At 44.4% G+C, this 18877-nt stretch overlaps 1 protein-coding gene across 6 annotated transcripts in view; it reads left to right on the top strand.

Moving 5' to 3' along the window:
- MPHOSPH9 (M-phase phosphoprotein 9) overlaps window positions 1–18877 on the top strand; it is a 50715-nt gene that overhangs the window by 3413 nt on the left and 28425 nt on the right. Inside the window, exons 3-10 of one of the 6 annotated variants that reach the window (XM_066260714.1) lie at window positions 1637–1746; window positions 7484–7573; window positions 7782–8305; window positions 10756–10882; window positions 14587–14677; window positions 15911–16017; window positions 18002–18124; window positions 18278–18741. In XM_066260714.1, the coding sequence (XP_066116811.1) occupies window positions 1690–1746; window positions 7484–7573; window positions 7782–8305; window positions 10756–10882; window positions 14587–14677; window positions 15911–16017; window positions 18002–18124; window positions 18278–18741 (1583 nt within the window). In that variant the 5' untranslated portion in view covers window positions 1637–1689. Of the gene's footprint in view, window positions 1–1592; window positions 1747–7483; window positions 7574–7781; window positions 8306–10755; window positions 10883–14586; window positions 14678–15910; window positions 16018–18001; window positions 18125–18277; window positions 18742–18877 lie in introns of all 6 variants that reach the window. The other 5 variants (XM_066260713.1, XM_066260712.1, XM_066260711.1 and 2 more) reach the window with 5 other exon arrangements.

Here is an 18877-nt window from a genome sequence, read left to right as displayed (position 1 = left end):
TTAATATCACAGAAATAGCTCACCAATCTGGAAAATAGCAATTAAAGTTGAATACTAGGAAGGAAGAAAAAAAAACTGACCGAGTCGATAAAATAGATGCTGTCAACAATGCATTATATGCATTTTCTTTTTTAAACTGTCCCAGGTTGGTTAGTTCTTAATCAGAACCTGTTTACTCTGATTTTGTACATAGTCTGATAAGCATAATTATTTGGTTTCTAAATGTACAGTAGCTTAAGAACAGCAGAGAGGCAGGGACTAGTAGAAAAGAAGGTACCATACAGCAAGAACAGCAGTCTGGGGCCCACTGGTAAAGGGGCAGGTCCCTCTACACACGGTAGGTAAGTCTTGAAAAAATGGTGTATTATAAATAAATTCCTTAGAAAATGTGTTCACTCTGCCTTCATCAGGAGGAATTCAAGGCAACTTACAAAAATGTATAAAATAAAAAGAGGAAGCATAAATTAAAGTCGGGTGAAGGACAAGAGAAGAACAGGCATGGGAAGGTCCAAGAGAGATGTCCACCAGGGCAGTCCAGACCCTCCTGCTGAAAACTGGCTGTGCGTTGTGTTTCCTGTGTCGCCTGCTGGCTCCTTGGAAGCCCATTTCTAGAAGAAATCCCTTTTAGAACCTGGCGTTGGACTTGCTGGGAGGAACCTAAATGTGTCTTTCTAATGAAAATTATGTAACTGAACTTGCCTCCCTTTTCACTGTGACTGCAGTTAAATGGGCCAGATTTACACTTGATGAATGTGAACCTATGGACAACCTATTATGTCCTTCTTTCCCTTGAATTTTTATTAATATTTTCTCTGACCTTGATTCCATTTTGCCGTTGTTTTCAATTAGTGTCCTCTCTCTCACAATTTTTTTTGTGTGTGTGAGTGTGTGAAACAAAGCAGATTATCAATAAAGAAATGAAAACGACTTTTCGGTGATTGGAATTTAAATAAATTTTAATGTCTTTGATTATGCTTTTTTTGTGTTTTTATAAAACAACTCTGAAATAAACTCCTCTGCAGTTTGGAAAGGCCATCTTCCTGGAAAAGAATCAGGGGTATTTTGCACACCTGAATGGGCTAAATTCGTCCTGAATATCTGCTGCTAATTTGCCTGGCACAACTTTTATTCAGAGATATGCAAAGATAAGCATCAGTTTATCACACCAAATTAGAGGGATCCAATTAACTAGACTTGACTGTCTTTCTGGGCCGCTGGAGAAAGAATCTCCGTTACAATAAAGGGCTCTTCTTAAAGCAGAGTGAAATAATAACCCTCTGCAGTAATTTGGAGATGTTTCTTTATTACCATCCAGCAAAAACTTCTATTTTCTGCCTGTCCTTCCGAGTGTTCTCTCCCTTTTGAAAAGGGCCTTTCTGTGTGTTCCTACACAAATCGAGCGCTGTCCGTCCTTGAACTGCTGTTTTTCTTTCGTGGGCAAACCTGTGATCAGATTTTAAGCAAATGAGGTGCCATTAAGAAGGATTAAATATCAGTGGTTTTGTACTTGCTCTGCTAAATCTTGAACTGCTGAATTATTCAACAGTCTGGTAGAATGAAGAAAACCATTTGAATTATTTATGTTTCAACAGAAGTAGTCCCCACCTTAGTACAAATGGGGTATCCTCTTTCTCAGGGAAGACCAGACCATCTGTCATTCAAGGTGCAGTTGAAGTCCTAACCTGTTTAATGCAAGAGCTACCAAACAGTGGAAAGACTGATTCAGAACTTTGGAAAAACTGTGAGGTATCTAGTTTTGTTTTGTTTTTGGAATTTTAAAATAACTGTAAACGTACCTCTACTAAAACTCGAAATTATTAGAAAAATGTATATCCTGAAGAGCATGCCACTTAAAAGTTATTACTAAAGTAACGTGACCGAGTATATTAATGGGGGGATGATACAAATGAATGTAAAGATGATCAAAAGTATGTCTTGATAATATATTAGTGATCAGACATACTGAATTATCGTTTAAATGTGAACTGAAACATCTTTGTTTAGAGAAATCCAAAGTTATTAATGCTGCTATTGAGCCTGACGTGTTTTAAGTGAATCTTATGGAATTGTCATCACCTTGAAAAACTTAAATTAGAGCATTCAGTAGACTTGTATAAATTAAGGTCTCTATTTACTTAATATCACACTTAGCTGTGATACATTGAGTTATATTGAATTTTCAGGGCAGTGGTCCATAGGTTAAACTGTGATATAAAAACTTAGTTGAGAACACTTGTATATAGAAACTTTGCTTCATAGAATAGTGCCCAAGGTAGACTTTTCCAAGGCTAGATTTGGTCATTCTTAATAGAAATGGATAAAACATTTTAACTATTTAGACTGTAAATTTTGTTTTAAATGTTAATCATACTTTTAGAACCATAATTTGTGTTTTTTTTATGTTTAGTAGTGATTGACACTTAAAATTTGTAATGCAGACATGTAATTGATTATTCAGTAATAGAGTTAAAGGTGTTAAAAAAAATTTTTGTTTTTAAATTCATTGGGTTAAGATACTTCTTATTTTGGCCCTGGCCAGATGGCTCGTTGGTTGGACCATCGTCCTAATATGCAGAAGTTGTGGGTTCAATCCCTGGTCAGGGCACATACAGGAACAGACCAATGTTCCTGTCTCTGTCTCTTCCCGTCCTCTTTCTAGAATCAATCAATAAATCTTTTTAATTAAAAAAGATATTTCTTATTTAGACAAAATATGAAATATCCTTTTGACCATTTCAGTAAAATTTCTCAAAATTAGTTTAGTGTGCTTTGTAGTATTTTTGTTGGCTTCAAAAACAAGCGCCTCTGATGGAGAATTTAGTGTAGTGTATTAGAAGGAGTGGAGCGATAAGGGTTGTGCACGTCTCATTCCTGACTCTTCCCTGAACTGCATGTTTTCACCTTCCTTTTGTAATAGTGACGCTTGTCTGATTTCTACCACTGGTAAAAGACACAGAACTATCCATAGTTTGAACATTGAAGAGCTCTGCAGACAATCTGATTTCCTTAGTTTCTTTATAAATATTTGAACAGAGGTCTTTCTTTTTGTTAAAACCTACCTCTCGAGGCCCTGGCCAGTTGGCTCATTGGGTTTGAGTGTTGTCCTGAAACACGAAGGTTGCCAGGTCGGTCCCTGGTCAGGGCATAATACAGGACTCAACCAGTGACAGCATGAATAAGTGAAACAACAAAGTCAATGTCTGTCTGTCTTTCTGTCTCTCAAAAATTTAATTTAAAAAATGAACATGAAGAAAGCATCCTGAAATGAAATTCACAGATAATATAACCTGCTTGCTCCTACTTAAAAAAATCATAGTGTCCTAACTGCGCTGTAAAGGAGGGAGAAAAGTGATTTAGGACAAGGTGATGTGTGTGTCAGTGGATAAGAACTCAGGCGCACCACACTTAGGAGACACTCGGTGCCGCAGCCTCTGGGCAGACTCAGTTGGGGTGCGGCCACGCCGCAGTGATTGTCCAGCGCTGCAACTGGGGACAGGGTTCCTGAAATGGGGACCCGTTTCTGATAAAGTTCTGAAACAAACGCACAATCTTAGGTGCACTTCTGGACAGTTTGGTGATTTGAAAACTGCAAAAAAAATGGTTTTTATAATGTAAAATGGATGCAGGACAATTCACTGTTGGGGAGGTGTGGCCTGTGATTTGAATCTCTGGGCCCAGCCCACTAAATAAATGCTAGTAGCAACCCCCCCCCATCCTTGTGACAACCATGACCTCACAGGTTTTCATAATATAGTTTCCCCATTGAGATCGCTGCTTCCTGTATCTTGTGTTTAACTTGAAAGTCTCATCTTCTTAGCCATCTGTGAGCAGTTATGTTTGATAGATGAGGGAATTAAGGCACAGAGAAATTTCAATTTCCTTGTCCAAGACCACGCAGATTGAATGGAGAGGCTGGAGAGGCAGCAGGCAGGCTGAGGAGGTCCGAGCTGAGGGATATTTACCAGGCCGCTGTGGCGGGCTCCTTCAGGCCATTAGCACCCAGAAAATGCCTGCAGGGGCCGTTAGTTAGAGGCCCTGTTCCTCCAACCATAAGTAAAATGCAGATGGTATTAATGACTTTAGTTTGAAATGAGTAGTAGTCCTTTTTAATAATTGAGTGACTAATTTTATTCACTGCATTTATCATCTTAAATTAGTTTAAAATTAAAATATCAACAATAAAATCTGCCTTGGAAGAAGAAAATCTTCACCAACTTATATCCTAATAAAGTCTATGCAGCTGTATTCTAAATAAAATGATTGTAAAAATGTGATTAATATCAAGTGTCTCACATATTTTTATGTAAATTGTTATTCTATCATTATAATTTAGCTTTATAAAATAGTGAATAGTAACTTTATCAGGTTAAAAATAACCCCTATATGTTGCTTAAGTCAAGAAAACTGTTTCTTGACTCTTTTTTGTTTGGGTTACTGTAAGATACTTTGTATTGTAGGTAAGTTGAGACCGACCATAAGGAACCTAATTTGATCTAGCCTACTTTGTTCTGAAGTTAGTTGATTTAGAATGAACACTTCCTATTAGTACTTTTATATTTCGGGTTTTTTTTTTTAATTCATTTTAGAGAAGGGGGAGGGTGAGAGAGAGAAGGGGAAGGAGCAGGAAGCATCAATTCCCATATGTGCCTTGGCTGGGTAAGTCCAGGGCTTCGAACTGGCGACCTCAGCATTTCTAGGTCGACACTTTATCCACTGCGCCACCACAGTTCAGGCCTCATTGTTTTTTTTTGTGGCAGAGACAGAGAGTCAGAGAAAGGGACAGACAGGAAGGGAGAGAGATGAGAAACATCAATTCTTCGTTGCGGTTCCTTAGTTGTTCATTGATTGATTTCTCATATGTGCCTTGACTGGGGGGCTACAGCAGACTGAGGGACCGTTTGCTCGAGCCAGCAACCTTGGGCTCAAGCTGGTGAGCCTTGCTCAAACCAGATGAGCCCATGCTCAAGCTGGCAACCTCAGGGGTCTCAAACCTGGGTCCTCCACGTCCCAGTCTGACACTCTATCCACTGCGCCACCGCCTGGTCAGGCTATATTTCATTTTGAAGGATCTCTTCCCCTTCCCCTTCCCCTTCCCCTTCCCCTTCCCCTTCCCCTTCCCCTTCCCCTTCCCCTTCCCCTTCCCCTTCCCCTTCCCCTTCCCCTTCCCCTTCCCCTTCCCCTTCATACTGTTACACAGGTTTCAACTTAATTCTGTTCTGTGATGGTTATATAGTTGGCTTTGACATTAACCAGAGGGTCCCTGGATTGTGTAGCTTGTAACACCAAGGAAAATTTCAGCTCAACGTATCCAGACTAACGCACTTACACTTATCTTGCTGTGTTCCTGAGTGCCACTCTTTCCTTGGCCTTGTGTCTTAGCTGCTGGAGCTGGATAGATTGGAGGCAGGGAGAGGAGCAGACAGGTTAAGGCAGGGAACAAACAAGGTCCCCTCTGATTGTGGTAAGTGCTGTGAAGGAAATAAATAGGGTGACGAGGAAGAGAGCGACTGTTCAGGTGGTTTGGAAAACTCTTTGAGAGGGTGACATAGAAGCCGAAATTGCAGGATGGGAGGAAGCCAGCTGTGTTAAGAGCTGGGGAGGAGAGCTTCCCAGGTAGAGGGCACAGCAAGCACAAAGCTTTTGAGGTGGAAGACAGTTTCGTGTGTTTGGAGACAGAAAGAAGCCAGCAAGTTTGGTGTGTATTAAGTGAGGGCTGGAGAGGGAGGGATGAGGCTGGGAGGCATGCATGTGCCAGATCCTGCAGGGCCTGGGAGGGAGTGATAGCAAAGGCATGGAAGATTTGAAACGGAAGCTAATTTATAAAAAAAAAAAATTTAGGTGAGAAGAGAGGAGATAGTGACACTCCCACATGTGCCCCTACTGGGATCTACCCAGAACCCCATCTGGGGCTGATGGTTGAGTACTAAGTTATATTTAGTGCCTGAGGTTGGACCAACTGAGCTATCCTTAGCACCCCGGGGCCACACTTGAACCAATCAAGCTACTGGCTGTGGGAGGGGAAGGGGGAGATGGGGAGTGTGGGAAAGAAGCAGATTGTTGCTTCTCCTGTGTGCTCTGACTGGAAATCGAACCCGGGACATCCTTAGGCTGGGCCAGTACTCTATCTGCTGAGCCACCAGCCAAGGCTGGGAAGCTAGTTTTCTTGGTTGCTACTTGTTGACACTGTATGTTATTGCATATAGTCTATTACTGACAGTATGCCAGCCTTGAGGAAGAATTTCATCTTTGGAGAACTCCATGGCCCTTGCCTGCCAGGGCTTGGCTTCGTGTGGTTACAAGAGTACTGGGTACTTTTGGGAGCCGGGATGGATCAGGACCCGAAAGAGGCTATGAAGGGAGTTACAGATCAGGTCACAGGTTTTCAGTCATTTTTTCATCCCTTTTTCAGCTGTATTGCTTTAAAACACTTTAATATGTGACTTTAAAAAGGGCTCTTTAAGAATGAGTAATTTAGGGGTTAAAAATCTCATAATACCAAATGATTTCTTGTTTTAAGCTATGGGTTTCTTTCTTGGGTATAGTCAGTGTTTAAGAAAACCACTAGCTGTGATGAGGAAAAGAAGAAGGACTTGAGACAACTTTAAGATGCCTCTATCTGTCCTTGATTAATCTGAGATGATAGTGGAGGACATCAAATTAAGATGCCATTTGTGCCCTGGCTGGATAGCTTCATTGGTTAGAGCATCGTCCCAAAGAATAGAGGTTGCCGGTTCGATTCCCGATCAGGGCACATACAGGAACAGATCAATGTTCCTGTCTCTCTCCCTCTTCCTTCCTTTCTCGCTGAAATAAAAAAAAAAAAAAAAAAAAAGATGCCATTTGAAAAATGAAGATTCCTAGACCTTCGAATTTACCTTATAAGAATGTGTACCTAAGGCCCTGGCTGGTTGGCTCAGTGGTCGAGTGTTGGCCTGGCATGCAGGAGTCCCGGGTTCGATTCCCGGCCAGGGCACACAGGAGAAGCACCCATCTGCTTCTCCACCCCTCCCCCTCTCCTTCCTCTGGGTCTCTCTCTTCCCCTCCCACAGCCAAGGCTCCACTGGAGCAAAGTTGGCCCAGGCGCTGAGGATGGCTCCATGGTCTCTGCCTCAGGCGCTAGAATGGCTCTGGTTGCAACAGAGCAGCACCCCAGATGGGCAGAGCATTGCCCCCTGGTGGGCGTGCCAGGTGGATCTTGATTGGGTGCATGCAGGAGTCTGTCTGACTGCCTCCCCGTTTCCAACTTCAGAAAAATACAAAAAAAAAAAAAAAAAAAAAAATGTGTACCTAAGCCTATGTCCTTGTATTTTTGCAGTAAATCTAGTTTTATAACTCTTTAGTTCAGCTTACAAATTTTACATTAAAAATACATTTTAACAAAGGCCCTTTCCTGCTGGAGGGAAAATTGGAGAAATTTGGGGGAGAATTCTGTGAAATATTAGGTTGATACTGATTTTTACTAAAATACTGTATAATTTCACAGGCCAGGTGGTTACAGTTATTCAGTTTGGTGGAAAGACAACGCCAAGAACAGACAGTCACCCAGCAGGAGCAATTCCACAACCATGTCCAGGTAAGTTGTTACTTACCTCAAGTCTCTTTTCAGATGGTCAGATTTGCAGAAGAAACAATATTTTCTGTCAGATTTTTTTTTAACCACAGATAAAACCTATGCATTATCTTTAGATTAATATCTCATTTGAACACTATTTTTATACCATGTATAAAAATGTGGTGTTTAATATACTTCTTTACCCAAACCTGTAACTTTTTATTTTCAGCAGATACAAGAGGAGATAAGAAATTTGATCAAGCTACAGAGCAGTAATGCTCCGTGGGCTTTCTCTGATAGAAGTTCTTTAAGCAGATACGGATCTTCAGAAAGGCAAATGGGTTTTTTTTCTGAAAACAGTGACAGAAATGAGTCTGTTCTCAGTTACCCGAAATCTAAAGATCCTGAAATGCAGCAAGAAACGTCCACATCCCAACCAGACTACCATGTGGATAGCAGCTCAGTTAGCAGTGGGTATGGGACTTTCTCTGTCTCAGAATTGAACCCCTACAAATCCAAGGGCCCCCAAGAATTCATGGAGCATGTGGAGGCCCCAGCTGGGCGTTGTGTGGCCCCCACAGTGCAGAGCCCAGTGCTTGTAGACGGTGTTAAAAGCAAGTGTTGCTATATACATTCTCCTGAAGAGTTTGGTGCCTCGTTAAAAGAAGAGATTGCCATTGTTCCTGGTGAATTTGAACACAGTTTTCTTGGAGAAAGTAAGATTTCGGAGGTGTACAGTGGAAAAGCAAATAGGTAAGGAGAATTTCTGCACCATTTGAAGGGAGTTTTATTTGTGACACTTAGAATCTCATAAATAAAGCTCTTTTTTGTTGGACTATAATGGAATGGGATGGATTTGAACACATCAGTTTTACCTAAGTCTTTTGTTTTACCTGAGTCTTTTATTATGCAATGCCTGTGGAGGCCAAAATAAACAAAGCACAGTATATACTAATGACACTTGACTCTCCCCATTTGCAGTGTTATAAGACAACTGACCTGCTAAGGTGGGAGGCCTTGCTGGGGAAGTGCCTTCTGGGTGTTCTAGTCACTATAATTTGCTAAGAATGATGGTCTAGGACTGTATCAACAGTGGAATTTTGTCACAGATATTTATATGATTGGAAAGAAAAAAATTATACACAAGCAAAAAGCATTTTTCTCAGTCTGTTGAGATATTGCTTCCTGGCATGTCTCCTGTTTGGTTCTAATAAACTCTCCTAAAAAAAAAAATTGTACACCAGCGTACTCAATATTGTGTTTTTTTTATATAAGAAGAGATTTGTAAGTTTAATGACATTTTGATTGACAGGGACTCTAGTAAAGGAAACTATAGCTGATTGTGAAACAGAAAGTTGTGGGGTTTTTTGTATTTTTCCGAAGTTAGGAGCAGGGAGACAGACAGACTCCTTCCCGCATGTGCCCAACTGGGATCCACTCGGCATGCCCACCAAGGGGCGATGCTCTGCCCATCTGGGCCATTGCTCTGCTGCAACTGGAGCCATTCTAGCACCTGCGGCAGAGGCCATGGAGCCATCCTCAGTGCCCCGGGCCAACTTTGCTCCAGTGGAGCCTTGGCTGTGGAGGGGAAGAGAGAGACAGAGAGGAAGGAGGGGGAAGGGTGGAGAAGCAGATAGGCCCTTCTCCTGTGTGCCCTGGCTGGGAATTGAACCCAGGACTTCCATATGCCAGGCCAACACTATACTGCTGAGCCAACCGGCCAGGGCCAAAAAATTGTTTTAAATTATGTCGTTTCGCGCCTGACCAGGGGGTGGCGCAGTGGATAGAGCATCCAACTGGGACACAGAAGACTCAGTTTCGAAACCCCAAGGTAACCAGCTTGAGCATGGGCTCACCAGCTTGAACGTGGGATCGCTGGCTTGAGCCCAAGGTTGCTGGCTGAGCAAGGGGTCACTCAGTCTGCTGTAGCCCCCTGGTCAAGGCACACATGAGAAAACAATCAATGAGAAATTAAGAAGCTGCAACGAAGAATTGATGCTTCTCATCTCTCTCTCTTCCTGTCTGTCCCTATCTATTCCTTTCTCTGTCTTTCTCTCTGTCTCTGTCAACCAAAAAAACCCCAACTTACGGTGTTTCCCCTAAATTTTCAGTTTTCTATCTCTGAAGTGTGTCATCTAAAGTAGAGTGTAGCCTGACCTTTGGTGGCTCAGTGGATAGAGCATTGACCTGGAATGCTGAGGTCGCTGGTTCAAAACCCCAGACTTGCCCAGTTAAGGCACATTTGAAGGAGCAACTACTATGAGTTGAAGTTTCCTGCTCCTATCCCCCTTTCTCTCTCTCCTCTTTTTAAAATCAATTTTAAAAAATCAATCAATAAATAAAAATAAAGTAGGGTGTGGCCTGACCAGGCGGTGGCACAATGGATAGAGTGACGGACTGGGACGTGGAGGACCCAGGTTCAAGACCCCGAGGTCGCCAGCCTGAGCGCAGGCTCATCTGGTTTGACCAAGGCTCGCCAGCTTAAGCCCAAGTTCGCTGGCTCAAGCAAGGGGTCACTCGCTCTGCTATAGCCCCCCTGGGTCAAGGCACATATCAGAAAGCAATCGAACAACTAAGGTGTCGCAAGGAAGAATTGATACTTCTCATCTCCCTCTCTGTCCCTCTCTCTGGCTCTCTCTGGCTCTGTCACCAAAAAAAAAAAAAAAAAAAAGAATTAAAGTAGGGTGTGGCCATAGCACAGATCTCGTGTATGTGCTGTATAACTATGAGCCCATGTACATAGATGTGCTCTCACTGTAGAGGGGATTTAGTGCTTGAGGGGTCACCACAGGGGCCTGCTCTAGGCCATAGCCTCGGCCTGTGTATTGCTAATCCCCGTTTGTCTCCTACTTCACTTGACCTTTGGTGATGAGAAATTGGAAAAAGAAGTTGAGGTGAATCCGTAAGTGTCCATCCTCTCTTGGCTGTTCGAAAACACCGCAGAGCCCCCCCTCCCCCTGCCAGGCTGTCTGCATGTGGTTGGTTTCGTGGGCAAAGGACAGCATCTAAAGCAGCGGTTCTCAACCTGTGGGTCGCGACCCTGGTGGGGGCCGAACGACCAAAACACAGGGGTCGCCTAAAGCCATCAGAAATACATATTTGGGGCGACCCCTGTGTTTTGGTCGTTCCACCCCCGCCGGGGTCGCGACCCACAGGTTGAGAACCGCTGATCTAAAGGGTGATTTTGGTTTTCTCTCTTTAAGCAGTAAAGCTGTAACATCTTGGGCACAGAAGCTGAAGCAGAGCCACCCGAAGGGAGCCCATGCGGCAGAAGGGCGTCCCGAGTCTGTGCGAAGGAGCGAGCAAGCCCCGAAAGCGCCCATGCAGAAAGTAGGTGATTGGACCCTTGACTCTGGGCATCATGGCTGCGGCCACCCAGCTCAGTAATGCTGAGCTTACGGCCTGCCCATCTGCACAAATGGTCTGCTTTTCTTTTGTGTTCATAATTTGTTCCAGTGACAGGTCTTCCTTCTGGCATCACAGAGGAATGGAAACAGTGATTTGCTCTCAGGGTTGGCACAGTCCCAGATAGCAATGCTAATGAGGGATAAAGTACTGGGAAAAATGAGCTGTTGTATAGAGGGCTCTAATTCTTTCTCTGCTGCAAATATCCCCATTTAACCAGAGAGGAATTCATTTGATTGTTAAACACACCCTCAAATAATTTGTATTACTAAAGTAGCACTGAATGTGTGAAGGCTTTGAGAGGCCTCTCTATAAAAATGCCCATGTTTAGACCACTCTGAATTTAAAGTTCAGATGGTGAGAGATTAAATGTTTAAATGCTTAGAGGCTCTTTTGCCAATAGAGCAGCCACCTTTGTTAAAGACTAACAGATAGCAGGTTGTAAACGTCTTTAAGGCCCTCATTACCTAAATTATCATAGAATAATAGCATTGTTTAGTATAATACATTGACATTGGAAAATCAGGCTTCTTTCTGAACTTGATACCTTTAGAAACTGGCCATGTCCTGATGAGCTGACACAGTCTTCCCATCATTCTATGAAAGAAGTTAAAAACCAGCAGTCCCAACAAAACAGATCCTCGGCCTCCATGAGGCACTGTTTATTTCTCTTTTCTTTCAATGGTTTCCTTCTTCAACCCCTGACACTCGGGCCATTCTCTGAACCCAGTGGGAGGAAGGCAGCACGGAATACCGGGTGGCATTGCGGGGGCTGTTCCCTTGGCCTTTCTTGCCGTCAGGGGTGCTGTCCTTGTGTTCGGTGTGACAGCATGGAAGCTCAGAGACTGGGTGGATGTCACTTTCTTCATTGGATAGGCTGGCAGAGAGGGAGAGTGTTTTCACACAGACTAGTTTCTCTTTCTCTGTTTTTACTTCAGGGGTCCCCAAACTTTTTACACAGGGGGCCAGTTTACTGTCCCTCAGACCATTGGAAGGCCGCCACATACAGTGCTTCTCTCACTGACCACCAATGAAAGATGTGCCCCTTCCGGAAGTGCAGCAGGGGGCTGGATAAATGGCCTCAGGTGGCTGCATGTGGCCTGTGGGCCGTAGTTTGGGGATGCCTGCTGTACCTGAATCTTCGTCTGTAGGGACTTCCACTTCTGAGACCCTTGGGCTATGGTGGTAACTCAGTGGGCTCACAGTGCTGTGACTAGCGCAGTATGTGTTCCACGTAGCCCAGTGGTTCCCAAACTTTGCTGCACAGTGGAGACCCCTGAGGAGCTTTAAAAAAATCTATTGATGTCCCAGGTGGGACTTGTGAATGAGAAGGTTAAAAAGCTTCTGGGTGATTCTCCCTGCTGTGAAGCTTGAGAACCTCAGCCTAGCCTGCTTTTTCTCGTTCACTGGGCGGTGGAGCTACAGAGCAGCAGCCAGAGCACTCTGGGGCCTGCGTGCAGCCTCTGGTCCTGTCGGGGTATGGTGAAAGCCGTGTCCAGGGGATAACTCCCTGTGACCATCGCCCGGTCAGGTTTTATTTGTTCTCCTCTTCTTTTTTAGGGTGAATGATATTTTTGGCATTAAATCATTAGGGGAAATTAAGTTTCTTCGATATTTCTTTTTTTAATAAATATTTTTAGTTGATTTTTTTTTTTTTTTTTTTTTTTTTTTTTTTTTTTAGAGAGAGGAGAAAGGGGAAGGGACAGAGAGAGAAAGAAATATCAATTTGTTGTTCCACTTAGTTATGCACTCACCTATTGATTCCTGATGTGCCCGGACTGAGGTTCAAACCCACAACCTTGGTGTAGCTGGACAATGCTCTAACTGAGCTGTCCGGCCAGGGCTTTTTGATACTTCTGAGTTTTAAATGATTTTCAGGTAATGTGATTGATGAGTCAGACCTCACGGCTGAAAATATACTCTCACTGTGTAATTTGGAATCAAATTCTCTGGCTCCACAAAAGCTGGAACTTTCCTTTGTATCTCCCTCTTTCTGTCCCCCCATTGCTTTTCCAGAGCCCCCCTAGATCAGGGGAGCCTTGTGATCAGAATTCTCCTGGGATCCAATGTTTCATTCATCCCCAGCAATTTATTTTGGGCACTCGCTATTCTGAGGCATGTGTTGAAGTTGGGGAGGCTTGTCCACAGCTCCCGTCTGCCTTTGTCTCCTGGCCCTCTGTCTGGGGCACATGTGACATCACCCTTCCCCACCACAGGGCTCCAAGCTGGCCTCTGGCTCTGGGGCAGGGCTGGCCCTGGGAGCCTTCCTGCTTCCTTCAGAGGGGCCGGTGGGTGGCCCCTCCTGCCCCGTGTGTGGCCCCTCTCAGTTTGCTCCTCAGGAGTGGAGGATGGTATTGCACTGGGGACTTCTCACTGAGCTCGCCAGTCTCCTTTCCCTGGTCTCTTAAGGACTGAGACGACAGAAGTTTGAACAGGTAGTCATTTTAGAAGAGACAGAAGATAAGCATGGCCTGTGGTGGCGCAGTGGATAGAGCGTCAACCTGGAATGCTGAGGTTGCCAGTTCAAAACCCTGGGCTTGCCTGGTCAAGGCACCTACAACAAGCAGTGAACAGCTAAAGTGAAGCAGTTATGAATTGATACTTCTTATCCCACCCCCTCTCTCTGTAAAATTAATGAACAAAATCTTTAAAAAAAAAAAAAGAGAAGACAAGCTAGGGTTTCTCAGTGATGCAGAAGCAGGCGATGTCTCGGGAGGCTGGCTGTCGGTGCCAGGCCTCCCCTTGCCCTGCATTCTCAGTGGCTGTGAGTAGGCTCTGCCTGAGCTGAGGGCCTTGAACGGGTGCTGAGAGTTGGATGATGATGGAACTAAGGAAAAGTTGGGTTAAAATAATCTTTTCCCATATTTCTATTTGGAGATGTGGATTTCTGTGGCAATGCTGGAGCTGTTAGAGGTGAGCTCAGAATTTCCATTAGAACTGGTAAGTGAGCATTCTGAGCCTGCTCTGGGTCTCATAGCCAGTTGTTGGTGTGTGAGATGAGCCTACTATTTAAAGTTCATATTAATTATTGTTTGTGGGTTTCAGCATTGGCCTGATTTATTGTGGTTTTAATGATGAATTATTATACTCTTACATTAATTTTCATACTGAAAGACTTTAACTCTAGGTACCTCAAGTTTCTTTTGAAAGTAGATGGCAAATTATAAATACATTTTCGTTCCGAACTCACTGAATAACACCTGCTCCCAGCTCCACAGAAAAACTGAATAAACTCTTGTAAATTATGTAGGAAAAAAGAACTATTTACTGTTAATTCCTATCATTATGCATTCTTGTAATCACAGGGCCAGCCAGGCTCCCTTTTGCAGGAACCTCTGAAAAGTTTCATTGTGCCTAGGTTTGACCTTGGGGCAACAGTGCGTCTCCAGGCTTGATTGACCTTGTGGCGGTTGGCAGTGTGCATTCGATTTAACCTTGGGGCAGGTGTCAGTGCGCCCCCCAGGTTTGACCTCTGGGTGGCGGTGCTCACCCTGGTTTGAACTTGGGGTGGCGGTGCACTCCTGGGTCAGACCTTGGGCGGTGGTGCACCCCTGGGTTGGACCTTGGGCAGCGGTGTGTGCCTACAGATGTTTACCTGTCAATCCATCACTGTCTTTCTTGAATTGTAGTCGGATTTCATTGCTGCTACACAGCCCCGTGCATTTTACCTCAGTAAACCAGACGAAAGTCCAAATTCCTGGATGTGTGATTCAGGGACAGGTATGATACTTAACACTTTTAGAGAGGTTTTTGTTTGTTTTAATAACAACTGCACTCCCAATGGGTGAGAACCACGTATGTGGAGTTGGAGGGGTTTCTGTCACTGTGCCATGTGTATATGCCCCTGGTCGCTGTAACTTCCGTGCCTTAGGTCCCAATGCTGTAAAGATAGAAGATGAGCTTCTGCAGTTACTTCAAACAGCTGCAAAGATCACCTCAGCCTTTTCCAGGTTCCTCAAAATGAATTAAGAAATGCAAACCCTTTATGAGTCATTCCTCACTCTCTCTGGTACCTTTAGTCGGTTCTAATGGTGTTGCCTTGGGACTCCTTTTAATAGCACTCCTGTGTCCAGTTCATCAGGATGAGCTAGCTTCACCCTTAGAAAACAGCCTCACTCCAGCCATTTTCCTGCTGTCACCAGACCAGAGCCCCAGCACCTGTCACCTGGGCTCCCACAACTTCCTAGTGAGCCTCCCTGTGCTCACCTTCCCCTCTGTGCCCAACACCACAGCCACCTGCTCCTCTGTAAAGATGAGCCGGGTCACATGACTCCTCTGCTTAAAACCCTGGTCCCCTGCCCTTGAGTAACTGCCAGTCCTTATGGAGGCCCCTTGAGGTCACCTTGTCTGCCTTGACTTCACTTTCTGCGACTCTCTCCCTTGTTCTACCTCAGCAGGGAGGCTGTTGCTCTCATGCCCCGGATGAGCCAACCCTGACCATCCTATTCAAAAAGAACTCCTGCACCCCCCACCCTGACACACTACATATTCCCTTCTATCTGATTTTGACATTTTACCGCCGGAGCGCTGATTCCTTTCTAACCTACTGTGTGCACTGTGTGATTTCTATGGTTCAGGCTCAGCCTCTTGCCCCCAGCCCGGCATCGTGAATGCTCAGTAAATATTTCAATTATTGAATTCTTTACCTTATTAATTATTAGTCGGTACTGTTCTTAAAGAGAATGCCTGTAAATTGTTTTCAAATTATGCTAGTTCATCTTGACTTGTAATATATTTCAACTTGAAGTATTTGGATCTTATAATGAAGATAGGACTCTTACATGGTGAGACATTTACATGAACCTCTTCCTGTCCAAACTCAACTTTTTGTATGCAGATAGGTACTGGCTAGTTTCCGTGTTTTATTCAATATTTCCTCAGGTAGGAGTAAGTCACTCTGGAAACGTCTTTGTTCTCCTTCCTCACTTGTTTCCCTGCTGTGTCCCTGCTCAGGCCTGACTTACTGGAATCTGGAGGAGAGGGACATGAGCTGCTCTTCGCCTGAGGTCCCAGACAGGTCGCCTGCCCCATCTGCCTCCTCCGGGGTGGCAGCAAGCCAGGTGACTGAAAAACACCATGTGTGTGTTTGCGTTACCAAACTGTAGATAAGTCCTTGATTTCATGATAAATTGTGTATTTTAAAATTTCTGATACAGAGAGAAAAGCGTGGGCTTTAAATTATAGTCATTTGCTCTCAAACTCTGTCCCTGTCACTGCCTGTGTGATCCAAGGATAGTTACTTAAAAACGGAATTAAAAACACCCCATGAGTGTTCTGTGGAGTTAAATGAGGTAGTTTTGTGCTTACTGTGTTAAATACAGTAGGTTCACAGATAAACAACTTCTGCTCTCAGACCTGGTTTGTCTTGCCCTCCTATTACTCTGGGACGATTGTCCAACCAGCTGAGCTATCCAGCTAGAGCTTAAGCCCAAGGTTTTTTTGTTTGTTTGTTTGTTTTTTGGGTTTTTTTAATTTAATTTTTTTTATTTTTTACAGAGACAGAGAGTGAGTCAGAGAGAGGGATAGACAGGAACAGACAGACAGGAACGGAGAGAGATGAGAAGCATCAATCATTAGTTTTTCATTGTGCGTTGCAACACCTTAGTTGTTCATTGATTGCTTTCTCATATGTGCCTTGACCGCGGGCCTTCAGCAGACCAAGTAGCCCCTTGCTGGAGCCAGTAACGTTGGGTTCAAGCTGGTGGGCTTTTGCTCAAACCAGATGAGCCCGTGCTCAAGCTGGCGACCTCGGGGTCTCGAACCTGGGTTCTCTGCATCCCAGTCTGACGCTCTATCCACTGCGCCACCACCTGGTCAGGCAGCCCAAGGTTTTAATTTTTTTTTTTTTTTTTTTTGTATTTTTCTGAAGCTGGAAACAGGGAGAGACAGACAGACTCCTGCATGCGCCCGACCGGGATCCACCCGGCACGCCCACCAGGGGGCGACGCTCTGCCCACCAGGGGGCGATGCTCTGCCCCTTCGGAGTGTCGCTCTGTTGCGACCAGAACCACTCTAGCGCCTGGGGCAGAGGCCAAGGAGCCATCCCCAGCGCCTGGGCCATCTTTGCTCCAATGGAGCCTCGGCTGTAGGAGGGGAAGAGAAAGAGAGGAAGGAGAGGAGGAGGGGTGGAGAAGCAGATGGGCACTTCTCCTGTGTGCCCTGGCCGGGAATCGAACCCGGGACTTCTGCATGCCAGGCCAACGCTCTACCACTGAGCTAACTGGCCAGGGCCCAAGGTTTTAATATTTGGAGCTTAGACTGCTTTGCAGTATTTTGCAGAGTAGTGGAGCCCTGGCTTCCAGCTGTAGAAAGCCTTTCTCTTGTCTTCCAGCTCATAACATGACCATAGCTACGTAGGTAAGGAACCTCACCCCCAGACATGTCCCCTTGAGTCACAGGCAGTGAATCTGGCAAGAAGTGTTCTCGTCCTGGCTCATTTCTTTTTTCTTTTTCTTTTCCTTTTTTTTTTTTTTTTTTTTACAGAGACAGAGAGAGGGATAGATAGATAGGAACAGAGAGAGGGATAGATAGATAGGAACAGAGAGAGATGAGAAGCATCAATCATCAGTTTTTCATTGCAACACCTTAGTTGTTCATTGATTGCTTTCTCATATGTGCCTTGACCGTGGGCCTTCAGCAGACTGAGTAACCCCTTGCTTGAGCCAGCGACCTTGGGTCCAAGTTGGTGAGCTTTGCTCAAACCAGATAAACCCACACTCAAGCTGGTGACCTCAGGGTCTCGAACCTGGGTCCTGGTCAGGTGGTTCTTATTTTGAGTAGGGGGACTACCAATGGTTTTATTCTTTGAAAAGATTCTTAGGCTGCTAAATACTTAGGTTCAAGTGATCCCTTTAATATTTATAGTTAGAGAATATGAAATGTTTCCATTCATTTTAATAGGCTTTGACTTTCAAACCTTTATTATAATTCTGACAGTCCAAAGTCTTAATTTATTTAAAATCTTTATGGTGCTGATCTTGATAGCAGTAAACATTTTTCATCATTGATGATACCATTTAAATAATTTTGTTTCATATCTTTAAGTCTAATACTGGTAACGAGATGAAGCTACCATCACTGAAGGATATATATCATAAAAAACAGAGGGAGAGCAAGCAGTTACCCGAGAGGAGTCTCCCATCTTCCGACTCAGCTCACCCGCCCGAGGTAAGGTAGTCCACGCGCTGCTAAGCGGCCGCGCCCACTGCCTGGGCCTCTGGCTCTTCTTTCACTGTTTCCCTCGGAGAGCTGAGCCCGCTCCGCTCAACACAGTGCCACCTGTCGATGGTGAGACCGTGCCACCGTCTGTCTCTTTTCCAGGTGCTGACTCTCGATCCAATGCTACACATGAAGCCAAATCAGCAGCTTTCAGGGATCCACCCACACAGTTTTCTGAATGCCCTTGATGACAGAATAGCCTTTTCACCAGACTCTGTTCTAGAACCTAGTGTGTCTAGCCACTCTGACGTAGACTCGTTTTCACAAGCAAGTCATGTCACTCCTCAGCTGTCTGGATTCCCAAAATGCCCTTCCAGTGCAAAAGCTTCTTCACCAGTGGACTCTTGGAAGAACCACGCATTCCCAAATGAAAGCAGGGCCAGCTCCACGGTCCTCTCAGTCTATACCATTGCTAGTAATGACATCTCAGTCAACACTGTTGAAGAAGAGCATACTGTCATGGTAACCCCAGCCTCAGTCAGTCAGTCCCAGCTTCCAGGTACAGCCAACAGTATCTCAGAATGCATTTCATTGACTTCCCTGGACGACCCTGTGATGTTGTCTAAGTATGTATTTTAGTGAATGGCTTGTCATGTTAAAAGATTTTCTATGGTGTCTGCTTAAATGATGAACATGATTTTTACCGAACTTGAGTAATATAGAAAGTTTTAAGTTAAAAAAAAAGATACAACATTTTTAAGC

The sequence above is a fragment of the Saccopteryx bilineata genome, chromosome 2, assembly GCF_036850765.1.
Source record: "Saccopteryx bilineata isolate mSacBil1 chromosome 2, mSacBil1_pri_phased_curated, whole genome shotgun sequence".
NCBI classification, from domain to species: Eukaryota; Metazoa; Chordata; class Mammalia; order Chiroptera; family Emballonuridae; genus Saccopteryx; species Saccopteryx bilineata.
The sequence above is the reverse complement of the archived record's forward strand: the minus strand, read 5'-3'. Positions and strand labels throughout refer to the sequence as shown.